The sequence below is a fragment of the Chinchilla lanigera genome, unplaced genomic scaffold (genome assembly GCF_000276665.1).
Source record: "Chinchilla lanigera isolate Chin_1 unplaced genomic scaffold, ChiLan1.0 scaffold00162, whole genome shotgun sequence".
Classification (NCBI taxonomy): Eukaryota; Metazoa; Chordata; class Mammalia; order Rodentia; family Chinchillidae; genus Chinchilla; species Chinchilla lanigera.
Genome location: NW_004955563.1, coordinates 1178125 through 1190208, shown reverse-complemented (window position 1 = coordinate 1190208; position 12084 = coordinate 1178125). Strand labels below are relative to the sequence as shown.

General features: G+C 59.8%; 1 protein-coding gene across 1 annotated transcript in view; it reads right to left on the bottom strand.

The window, feature by feature from the left end:
* The window catches only part of Fbn3 (fibrillin 3), a gene marked incomplete at its 5' end in the record, with an annotated part of 69263 nt that extends 57887 nt beyond the window's left edge, over positions 1–11376 (bottom strand). Inside the window, 11 exons of the mRNA XM_013509128.1 lie at positions 2937–3062; positions 3338–3481; positions 5320–5496; positions 5576–5728; positions 8351–8476; positions 8585–8782; positions 9879–9974; positions 10195–10284; positions 10419–10520; positions 11015–11097; positions 11192–11376. Of these exons, the coding sequence (XP_013364582.1) occupies positions 2937–3062; positions 3338–3481; positions 5320–5496; positions 5576–5728; positions 8351–8476; positions 8585–8782; positions 9879–9974; positions 10195–10284; positions 10419–10520; positions 11015–11097; positions 11192–11376 (1480 nt within the window). The remainder of the gene's footprint in view (positions 1–2936; positions 3063–3337; positions 3482–5319; positions 5497–5575; positions 5729–8350; positions 8477–8584; positions 8783–9878; positions 9975–10194; positions 10285–10418; positions 10521–11014; positions 11098–11191) is intronic.
* Positions 11377–12084: the final 708 nt, after the last annotated feature.

The window sequence follows — 12084 nt, the reverse complement described above, 5'->3', positions numbered from 1 at the left end:
TGCCGTCTGTTGGGACAGACACCACTGGGACACGTGGGACCCGCAGCACATGTGTTCTTGTCTGGGGACGCCAGGGGGCTCGGCTGGGTCCAGGCAGGGAGGCCCGCCCTTCCTGATGGTGGCTCCTCTCTCTTCCGTCCCCATGACCCAGGTCTGGGCACCCGAAGGACCTTCCCTGGGGTGTGACTGTCTGACCACAACTGCCTGTGCAGTTGTTTCTCAGTATCGGCAGAGGACAGTTTCCAGGAACCCCTGGATAGCAAAATCTGCAGGTTCTCAAATACCTTATATAATGTGTGGTATTTGCATAGCACCTACACAGTCCTCCCTCCTATAGACATTTTGTTCTGTTTTTTTTGAGACAGGGTCTCACTATCTATTCCAGGCTGGCCTTGACTTCACTACATAGCCCAGGCTGGTCCTGAACTCAAGGTGATCTTCCTGCCTCGGCCTCCCGAGTGCTGGGATGACAAGTGTACACCATCATGCTGGACAACCAGACTTTAAATCATCTGTAAGTGTCTTAGAAAACCTAAAACAATGTAAATGCTAGGTAACTGAGTATCATGCTGTACCGTTTAGGGAGTTAGAGCAAGCGAAAAACCCGTGGATGTTCAGTATGGATGGGATTTATTTTCTGAATGTACTTGACCCAAATGTGGTGGAATCTGCTGATGTGAAAGCCCCAGCACAGGAAGCTGCCCAGGTCGCTCCCCTGGGGAGTGACTGAGGAGCTGCTGGTCAGGAGGCACCTCGAGTCCTGACATTCAGTGGGTGATTCATAAACACATGTTCAAAGTTGCAAAAATGAAGCAGTGATTGCACAAGATCAGAGATATCCTAAATGCTCATTTAAAAATGGCTAAAATGCAAAATTTGGTCATGTGTATTTTGCCAGTTTTTTTAAAAATGCGGCAAAGATTAAATAAATGAACCCAGATATTGGAGCGCATCCCGTAATCCCAGCTACTGTTAGGAGGCTGAGGCTGGAGGATCACAAGTTCAAGACCAGCATAAGCAACTTGGCAAGACCTTATCTCAAAAACAAAATTAAAAAAAACAAAACATTTGAGCCAGGGATACAGCTCAGCAGCACAGCGCCTGCCTGGCAAGCACAAGGTCATGAGTTTGATTCCTGGTACCAAAAAAAAAACAGTTTGAAGATATAGCTCAGGGATAGAATATGGCCCAGGATTTGATCCCCAGTAGTAGAAAAGAAGAAATTAAGTAAATGAGATGGTGGTTGTATGATATCCAGAATCTACTAAACTACATCAAATTGTTCAGTTACGAATGGTGAAAAGAACACATATGATCTTATGTATAATTTGCTGCAATGATATAATGCAGAAAAAAACTTATTAAAATACAGTAAAAGAAGTAGTTGGGTATGGTGGTACACACCTATATTCCCAACACTCCGGAGGCTGAGTTCAAGGCCAGCCCGAACCACACAGTGAAACCCTGTTTCAAAAAACCAACCAACCAACCAATAAATAAGTGCATGTAGTGGTGATTGTACAACACTTAGGTTGTGTGAATCACACCTCAATTTTTAAAACAGGAACAAAGACAGCCAATGGAAGAAGTGTGATTTAAAGGAAGTGGTAATAGCCGGGCATGGTAGTGCAGCCTGTAATCCCAGCACTCGGGAGGCTGAGGCAGGAGGATTGTTGCGAGTTTAAGACCAGCATGGACTACAAAGTGAGCTCAAGGCCAGCCTGAACTGCATAGTGAGACCCTGTCTCAAAAAGACAAAAAACAAAACAAAACAAAACAAAACAATAAAACAGGAAAGTGGCAAGTGAGATCTGAGTTTGCTAAAGCAGCAATGGCTAAATATTAAAAGATGGCTCCTACAGAGACAAAACGAATGAAGAAATGCCCACACAAAACCTTCGTGTGTTCAGAGCATCACTGTCAACAACAGCACAGTGTGGAAAGGACCCCCGTGACCGTCCATGGACCAAAGGGCAAACCCAGCACAGCCCAGATTATTACTCAGCCATGAAGAACGAGGCACCGACACACACTCCAGTGTGGATGGACTTTGAGGACATCACATGCAGGGAAAGAGGCCAGACATAAAAGGCCGCCTCGTGTGTGATTCTGTGTGTAGGAAATGTCCAGAACATGCAAACCCACAGGGACAGGAAGAGGACAGCCCATGCCTAGGTTTGGGGGGTGGAGGGCAAATTACCAAGTGCTAACGGACATGAGCTTTACCTATGGGGAAACTGCAATGGTGATTGTACAGCTCTACACAAATACTAAAAACTGTGATTTTATTGTTGTTGTTGTTGATTTGGGACAGTATTTTACTATGTATTCCAGCCTGGCATTAAACTCACTAGGTAGCCCAGGCTGGCCTCGAACTCACAGCAATCCTTCTGCCTCAGCCTCCCGTGTGCTGGGATCACAGGCATGCCCCACCACCACTGGCTTTAAAACTTGGCTGATTTTATTATGTATGTAAATTATGTAGCAATAAAGATACTTAATTTTCTTTAAATGAATGACTACAGATGATGAAATCCCTCCCCAACAGGGACTTTAAGGCTTACCATCTCAGACAAAGCGACACAAGAGACTCCACTACAGGGCCCCGTGCTCTCAGTCCCACCCCACGCACACTCGCGGGGAAGCCAGGGCAGGGCGCTCTCCAAGGTCCTGACCCCGCCCCGCCCGCAGCCCCGGGGTTCTGGCCTCTGCAGGGACGCAGCAGTGAGCCTCACCGGCCCGGGGGCAGGCAACTGACCCCTGGATCTTGCTGCAGAAGCCCTGCGGAGGCGGACAGGAGACGCCAGGCTCCCCAGGTGCCTTGCTGGGCTCGGAGAAGGGAGCAGAGGAGACGCGGTAGAGAGGGTGGGGGGAGAGGGCGCAGGGCTGACGGTTCGGGATGGCCGCAGAAAGCCGCGCCCGCAGCCTCCACTCACCCACGCAGTTCCTGCCGCTCGGGCCCAGCTCGAAGCCCGCACTGCACACACACCGGAAGCTGCCCTCCGTGTTGACGCAGCGGCCCAGGTGGCAGAGGCCACCGCCGACGACACACTCATCCACATCTGAGGGAGGCGGCAGGCGGGCAGTCAGCGGGGGCCCCACTGCCTGCCCCATCCTCGCTCCCTGACGCGCACAGTGGGCTGTACCCGCGCACACCAGCCTCGTGAGCGTGGCTTGGAAGCCCTGGTGGCACAGACAGTGCTAGGAGGCAGGGGTGTTGACACAGTCGCCATGGCGACAGGGGCTGCTGATGCACTCATCAACCTCTGCAGGGAGAGGACCCTGAGCCCCTGCCCGCCAGCTATGGCCACCCCCACCCCCGGCCACTGCCGCTCACCGATGCACTGGCCCCGCACGTCCTGGGAGTAACCCACGTTGCACTCGCAGCGGTAGCTGGAAGGGGTGGGCACACAGCGGCCGTTGAGACACAGGTTGGTGAAGTGGCGGCAGGCGTCGATGGTCTCGTTCAGGGCCGCCGTACCTGCAAACAGGGCCGCCAGGGGCACGACAGCAGCATCAGAGCCCCCTGTCCCCAGTTTGCCTCCGGACCCTGCCATCTCCTATGAAGCGGGGACCCTGCTCCTATGCCACAGCTCTGCCACCAAAGTCGAGTCACACCACAGACTGAGGCCCCAAGCCAGGCCCAGGTCCTCACTGCGGAGTAGGAGCCCCAAAACCTCGATCTAGGATGCCTCTCAAGCCCAAAGAGACCCAGACTCAAGCTGGGGCTCAAGGCCCAGACCCTGGGTCTGGACCAGACTTTGAGGACCAGATTCCCAAAGGTGCACAACTCCAAGACGGGCTCTAGAGTCATCTCTTAGTGTCTGCAGAAGACCGGTTCCCGGACCCCGTGGGTACCAACATGCTCGACACTCAAAGCCCTCACACAAAATGATGTGGTGTTAGCCTGGAACCAGCACACGTTCCCCCTAGACTTTTTTCCCTCAAGACTGAGGGTGGGACTCAGGACCTTTTGCACTGAGCCACCTCCCCGGCCTCTTTCTTATTTTTTTATTTTGAGGGATTGCCTCCGTAAGTTTCCTAGGGAGGGCTCCAATCTTGCCATCTTCCTGCTTCAGCCTCCAAGAGTGCTGAGATGACAGGTGTGCCCCCCCCTCCCAAACCCACCCCCTCTTAGACTTTAAATCTGCTCAGGATGACTTCTAATACCTGATACAATGTACACACTCTGCACAGAGCTGTGTCACTGTATCATTTAGGAATGCCAAGGGGAAACTGTCTGTGCATATTCAATGCCCACGCAATTCTTTTTTCCACAATATTTGCAATCCCAGGTTGGTTGGACCCCAGGACGTGGAATCCTCAGACACAGAGCTGATCATACTCTGCCCTTGCTAGGTGAGGACAAGGACAAGTCAAGAAGAAGGCACGGGGGCTGGGGATTTAGCTCAGCAGCACAGCGCCTGCCTGGCAAGTACGAGGTCGTGAGTTCGATTCCCGGTACCGGGGGAAAAAAACGAGAAAAAAAAAGGAAAAGAAGGCACGGGACAAGAATCAAGAGGCCAGAGGGATCAAGGTGTCAAAGAAACCAAAAGATAAAGTCACTTGTACCCTCAAGACCCCCAGGCATGCACAGACCCAAAAGCACGTCCCTGGCCTGCTGCAAGCTCGTCTGCATTGCAGTTCCGACCCTGCCCAGTGGGCTCTGGACGCCATGACTTCCTCTGCAAACAGGGCCATCTCCTATGGCCCTGCACACCTTTCACAGTCGAAACCCCCAGCCGTGTTGGGCAGAATCAGGTCCCCCGTGACGCCTGTCAATCCCCAGCCTTCCACAGCCCCTGAACCTCAAGAGACCAAATGTGTCACCTGCCCCTAAGGGGCTGTGTGCCTCCTCACGCGGCCTCTGTGTGTGTGGAGTATACTTTCTTTGTGTGCGTGTGTGTGTGTGTGTGTGTGTGTGAGAGAGAGAGAGAGAGAGTGAGGGAGCGAGGGAGAGAGGGAGAGAGGGCGAGAGATGGGGTCTCACTATGCAGTTCAGGCTGGCCTTGAGCTCACTTTGTAGCCCAGGCTGGTCTTGAACTCACAACGATCCTCCTGCCTCAGCCTCCCAAATGCTGGGATTACAGGCATGCACCGCTATGCCCAGCAAGCGTACTTTTGCTTTTAGTAAATCTTCCTTGGCTACTTTTTCTGAGTATCCTGCGCATTCTCTGTTGGGGACACCAAGAATGTGGAAACAACTCTCCAAGACCCCCTATCTGATAAAACTACTGTCCAGGTCACGATTCTTGCTCCAAAGCTTCTGTCCAGAGCCCCTCTGTGTCCCAGCCTCCCCCTCCGAGTCCCGGGCCTCACCGATGCGGGGGTTAACGGGGCCCAGGCGGGGGACCCCACGCCCACTGGATCCGTAGGGGCTGTGTCGTGCAGGCCCCAGGGCAGGACCCCTGCTGTTGGACCGAAAGCCGGGGAGACCAGGGAAAGGACCCACGTGGGAAGGCGGCGGCTCCTGGACACACAGCCGCTGGAATTCATCTGCAGAGAGAAAGGGCTGGAGGCCAGGCCCTTGGTCCCATCCAGGGCACCCCACCTGTGAACCACAGCTGTTACTCACCAGAGCCCCTGGAGGGACACAGCTCCGGGGCCGAGCCAGCCGCCCAGCACCTGCCCTTGTCACAGCAGCATTGCCTGCGAGTGTAGTGGCCAGCGAGGTCCGCAGCACAGCGACCCCCAAATACCACCGAGAAGCAGGTGCCGCCGCGGAGGTCTGCAAAAGGGCCAGCGGTGCGGCTGTCAGCACCAGGTAGCGGTCAGACCCCTGCAGCCAGGCACGAGGGCGCATGCCTGTCATCCCAGCAAGCTTAGGAGGCTGAGGCAGGAGGCTCACAAGTGCAAGCCCTGCCTGGGCAACTTAGTGAGTTAGCAGGTAGCTCCGTGTGAAGGTCCTGGGTTCGGTCCCTAGTACCAGGAAAAGAAACTCTGGCTGCACCTGCACTGCCTGTAGAATGGGTCTCCTTACCTACCCATGCTTCAGATGTCTTGTCATTAAAATGCAGATACTCCAAGCACTGACCCTACCTCAGAAGACTGCTATCCACATCAGATGGAAAATCTGGTACGTGGCTGATCTTTGCTTACTGTTATCTCCTACTTCCAAGCTTTCCAAATTCTCACAGGGAGGTAGATTTGGGGGCTTTTTCCAGACCAGCATTCCAACCTCCAAAGTTGGCACGGAGAGCGAGCTCCCTGGCGACACGGGTACCCAGCCACATCGAGGATGATCGCTCGGTGGGCAGGGGGCGGCCCAGCGGGAAATCAAACAGGAATGCCAAGATTTGTACCTGTGTCCTTGAGTGCTGGCCTTGGACATTACAGGGGTGCCTAAGAGACCGTGAACTTGAGAAGGATCCCCTCAAAGAGCAGTGTGGTGGGTTGATGGCCACTGCCCCTGGGGAGACCGAGGCAGAGGCTCCCTGCGTGTCCATGAGAACCATGGACCCCCGCCTGCCTCCCACCAAGCCCTCCGGCCCCAGGGCATCACGTGGTGGTCAGATTTCTCAGGCTCTGCTAGCGATTATTTTTAGTTTCGAACTCCATCCGTCTTGGCCAGTGGCCCACAGTGGAGAAATCCCTCCCGCCAGCCGGGAGGGCCGCTGGCAGCCGCCCCTGCCCTGCCTGGAGCAAGGAAAACACTCAAATCTTCCCACCTTCCCTCCCACCGTGCACCTGGGCCCTCCAGGTGTGTGCGGGGGCGTCTAGATTCCTCCCTCCTTCCCTCTGGCCTGGTGGCACCCGAGAGGGGGCTGGGCCTGCCCAGAGAGCGGGGGTCAGCAGACTGTTCAAGGTCACCCAGCTGCAGAGCCTCCAAGCCCAGGGGAGCTAGCAAGCAGTTGACTCTCAAGCAGAGAAGACAGAATAAATGAATTTTCATGAACAAGACTGCTGCGGCTCTAGCTACCCCTGCGGCCACGGCCCCCGTCAGTGTCCCTGCCTCAGCCTCCCTGGGGTCCTGCTCGTCTCTGTCTCCATGACTGCGTGTGGAGTGGCCGCTGAGTAACAGCCATCTACAGCTCACTCCACGTATCGAATCTTGCGTAACCCTTACCACCACCACTTGTGGTTGGAACTGCCATTGTCCCCATTTTCTGGTTGAGGAAACCGAGGCACAGAGCACGTAGGTCGGTCGCCCAAGGTCACAGAACCTGGCAGCGCCTCAGGCAGCAGTCAGAACTCGGGACTGTAACCAAAGCCGGGCTCTGGGGGCAGCCAGACTCATTGGGGTGCAGGCTGCGTTGTTCAGCAGCTGGGAGGGGGCCCTGGGCCTAGCCCGGGTGGGGGACGCACCCAGAGGTAGCCACCCTCCCCTAGTGCCGGCCGTCACGGCTCCCAGACGCGGAGACCGACAACATCTGGAGCTCGCCACGCAGGACTGGCCCAAGTCCAAACACAATATTCCCAACCCCGCCTGGTACGGCACAGCCTGAGGGGGCCCGGGTGATGCTGGGAAACCGCCAAGTCCTCTCCCCTCTCCCCAAACCAGGACCCCGCACCCCCATTTCCTGCCAGCTCTGTCAGCTCCAGGCAACTCCTACAGCGTGGGGAGCGGCCCATCCAGACAGCAGAAGGGAGTCTCCCCTGCCGAGCGTGGGAGGAGGGCGCCGGGGAGGCTGGGCCCGAGCCCCTCACCCGGCTCTGGGCCTGGGGAGCTGCGTGTGGGCATTTCGCTGGTCTCCACTCTCGTGTCTACACCTCAGTTTCCCATCTTGAAAATGGGGTGTTCTTGAGCCTTTCGGGTGGAAGAGGGGATAGACAGACAGTGGTGGGGGGCAGAGGGCGAGAGGAGCAGAAAGCAGTGGAGATGGAAGGCACGTGGTCAGAGGGGGGCACAGGGATGGAAGCTCGGGGGTCAGCTGGGGACACGGAGCTGAACACCAGGGGTTGGAGTGGGGCATGGCGGGTCAGAGGGGGGTCACACAGGAGCACACAGATGAAAACTAGACGGTCAGAGGGGACACAGCGTTAAAGTAAGAAGCCAGAGGGCGGCGGTGGGGCAGTGATCCAGAAAGGAAAGGTCTGAGGGGCAGAGGGGCAGGGCGTGGGGGTGAGTTGTGGGGTCAAGAGGCCGAGACAGGAGAGCAGCGCGCTCCGGGGCCCAGAGACGCAGAGCGGGAGGGTCCCGGACTGGGGTCCGTGACAGCGCAGAGGCTGATGGGTAGGAGCCGGACAGCCAGGGTGGGGGTGGGGAGGGGGGGCGGCCCCGGTCCAGAAAGGGAGAAGGACATCGAGAGCAAAGGGCTAGAGCGGCCAGGGAGCAGCGTTTCAGAGATGGCTCGACAAGGGCTCTGTCTCTCCCCCACTGCGTACCCGGCAGCCCCCTCGCCCACCTCACCCAGGCAGCGGGTGCCGTCCAGGCTGCTGGCAAAGCCTCGGGGACAGGTGCACACGTAGCTCCCGACCGTGTTGGTGCAGTCGCCCCCGAAGCAGAGGCTGGGGACGCTGCGACACTCATCTAGATCTGCAGAGAAAAGCCCAGTGAGGGAGTGAGAGGCCCGTCAGCGGGAGGAACCAAGGCTGCTGAGGGCTCCCCAGGGGCTCCGTTTCCCCGCAGTACCCCACAACTGACCTTGGCAGGCCCCCGTGTGGATATTGAGGAGGAAGCCGCGGCGGCAGGGGTGTGGCTGCGGAGGGCAGAGCTCGCACGGGAGGCCCCAGGCCCGGCCTACAGTGGCGCAGCAAAGTGCTCTGGTGCACATGAGGCCGGTCAGCTGGTGCTGGCACCCCTCGGGGCCCCCTCGGCTAAAGCAGGGTCCCGTCCGGTAGTCTGTAGGACACACAGACATGGACGGCTGGCCGCAGACCGAGCCCCTCTGCACCAACGCGCCAGGCTTTTCCCTGACCACAAGCCTCTCCTCACGCTGTCTCCCTTTCTGGATAGAATGCTTTCCTGCCGTTCCCCACCTAACGAACTCTTATTCACTCCTCAAAACCCTTTTCCTTCAACGCATTCCCCGACTAAACCCCAAAGAGTGGCTAGGGTCTCTATGCCCACAAAGCTCAGCCTATGTCTGGACAAGCACCCCTCAAGCAGAGATCTGGGTACCTGGGTCTCGTCTGTGAGCACACATCTGGCTCTGCGAAGTCTCCCAGATTTTGGAAGGACCTACCGTCTGCCCAAGAGCTCTAGGCTCACAATACCACACCCGGGGACCCCAGGCCCAGCCCAAGGTAGCCCCCTGGGTTCCCCCCTGTGACTCCCTGTCTCCACCCGGCAAGTGTTTCCAATCACCAGCTGGCGCTGCACCAGAGGCCGCAGCCACGCCCACCCCAGGCCCGGATGGGGGAGGGGCTGCGGAGCCCCCAGAGCCTCGCGCGGACGCCGCTCACTCCAACCGGTGCGCGTTGTTCTCCTCCTCAGCCTGCCCCTTCCGCGCCAGAACTTTCCAGGACACCATTACATCAACGGCTCACTTCAGGTGACCCCACCCACGCAACCGGGGGTACACCCTGAAGAGCCGAGGTTCGGTAAGAGGGAGTGTGTCCCTCTAGTGAGTGACCCTCCGCGATTCGCCCGCGGGACCCTTCCTCCGGGCAGCCCTCCCTGACTGCGCTCCGCGGAGCTCCCGGGTCTGCAGCCTTCCCGCCCCGCCCCACTGCACATTGAACCCCGGGGTTCCCGTTTTGTTTCCAGATCACTTCTTCCTGCCTCTAGGACACCAGGCTTTTTCCCAGGGGGCTCCAACACGGGGCCTCGCTCAGAGCCAGCGGGTAACAGATGTTCTGGAGGACGGATGAGCGCACGGAAGCAATGTCCTCAGGCTGCCCCGGCGGCAGCAGAGAGGCCAGCTGGACCCTCTCAGGGCCGGGCAGTGTCTCCACCCCTCCCCTCCAAGTCCCCATCGCCCCGTCTTCGCCGGTACCTCGCTCACACTGAGGACCCAGGAAGCCGTACACGCAGGCGCAGAGGTTGGGCCCGACGCAGCGGCCCCCGTTGTGGCAGCCGCGGTCACAGATGGCTGCGGAAGGACAGGGGCGGGTGACCAGCAAGAACTGCGGCTGGAGCGAGCCGTCTTCACCCAGGGATCGGTGACCTGACCCAGCCTCAGGGACAGGGCATCGACAACACGCGTGTCTCCTCTGGTCTCCGGTCCCCCGGGAGGGAGGCCGGGGTGGTGGGCAGCGGGCTGCAGACGCCACCCTCGGGGACGCACTGGGTGCGGGACCCCGGGTACTCACGCTGCCCACACACGGTGCCCGTGTAGCCTCCCTGGCACAGGCAGGTGTCCCCGCGGCAGCTGCCCCCGTTCATGCAGCTCACACTGCACCCTGACCCTACGGACCGGGAGGGACAACACGGGAAGGTGGACTGCGAGTGCCCGACCCTGCGCTGGCCCTCGGGAGGCTGGCCCGGGTGCCCGCAGGCATCCAGAAGCCGAAAGCCTCGTCCCGTCCCGTGCAACCCGCTCGCCTTGGCTCAGCCCGCGGCGGGGCCAGCGTCCGGTCTGCACAGGTGCTCAGGTCCGGCGAGCAGAAGCGCCCCCCGCAGGGGCGCCTGCAGACAGCGGGGGCAGCAGGCGGGGCGCTGAGGTGGGCCCTGATGGTCACACGGCAGCTCTGAGCACGCACACCCACATGCACACGTGCACACACACGCAGTCGGTTTATACGGCGCTCCCCGAGTCCGGGCTGGGCAGGGGAGGAGAGCCCAGCCCTGGGATTCTGCTAGCGCCGTGCAGAGAGAAGCTTTGGGACTTAGGCTGGAGGGGTGAGGTCCCGGATTCCTGTCCTAGGAATGGGCTCCGGTTCCAGAGACAGAGAGACCGGAGGCCAGACAGAAAAATTCAGAGAGGCCGGGAGACACACTGACGACGGGCACAGAGACCCCGGGGGTTCAGGGCAAAGGACACGGGCGTGGCGGGACACCGGGGAGCCGAGGCTGGACGCAGCGTTAAGTCCACTTGCAAACAGGGCCCGGCTTGCAGGCAGCTGGCATTTGGGGCCCCTGCCTCAGACCCCGCAGTCCACACCCCCACTTCCGGAAGGCACCCGCACTCACGCACGACGCACTGGCCCCCGCCGGGCAGCGTCCTCCAGCCGGGGCAGCAGTAGGCGTGGAAGCGGGAACCGCACACGTTCGGCCTTCGGGGACAGCATGACGGGACCGGTGAGCCCCTGCCTGGCTAGACGTCCCCAGGACTGTCCTCCACCCGGGACACCCCAGGGCGCTACGTACCCCAGCAGGATGCCGGGGCTGCCTCGCCTCCGCACGCGTCCCGCACCTGCAGGCCGCACTGCCCCATCCCAGTGGCCCTGGCCACCCGCCACGGAGGACAGGGCCGCCCACGCCAGCAGGAGCCGAGCCGAGGGTCCCCGGGCCATGCTGAGCGCTAGCCCCTCTCCTTGCAAACAGGACTCTTCCCGTCAGGACGTCCTCCTGGAGACTGCGGAGAGGAAGTAGGGTTAGCTCGGGTGAGCCCCGGGCCAAGGGAGCCGAGGGGAGGCGGCTGGGACCGTGGGAGCAAGGCGACACCTCCCGGCCTGGCTTAGGAGCAGGTGGCAGTCCGGGCAGGCTTCTGGGAAGAGGTGTGGAGCCTCACAATGCAAAGAAGGGTCCTGGGGCAGAGGGGCACCCCGAGAGGAGAGCGCAGGGCAGGAGGGGAGAGGCCAGGGGCCAGAGAGGTGTGGCAAGAGTGGACGCAGCTGCCATGAGCCTCCGCCCCGACGTCGAGGACGATGAGGGCCCTTGAGGAGCTTCAAGTGGGAGGCCCAGGAAGGCCTGCGGGGCCCCAGAAACCGGGGCAAGGGCGGGGGCACCGGGGCGCAGGGACAGGCTGGCGGGGTCGAGAGGCCACTCCTGCGGCCGGCAGGGAAGGGACGGCTCCCACGCCCACTTCCCAGACGGGCAGACCGAGGTCACCGCGCCATCAGCGGGGCTGCGTGGGAGCAGAGCGGAGGGCAAGAGGATGGGGCGACGCCCCCCGGGCCCCAGGGGCCGCGGCTGTGGCCTCGGCAGGAAGAGTGGAAGGGGCGCCGGGGCCAGGACTGCTGCGGGAGGGCTGGGCCAGGAGGGGAGCGCGGCCGCGCGCCTGCAGGGGCCCCTTCCGGGCCCCGGTGCGCTTCAGGGCG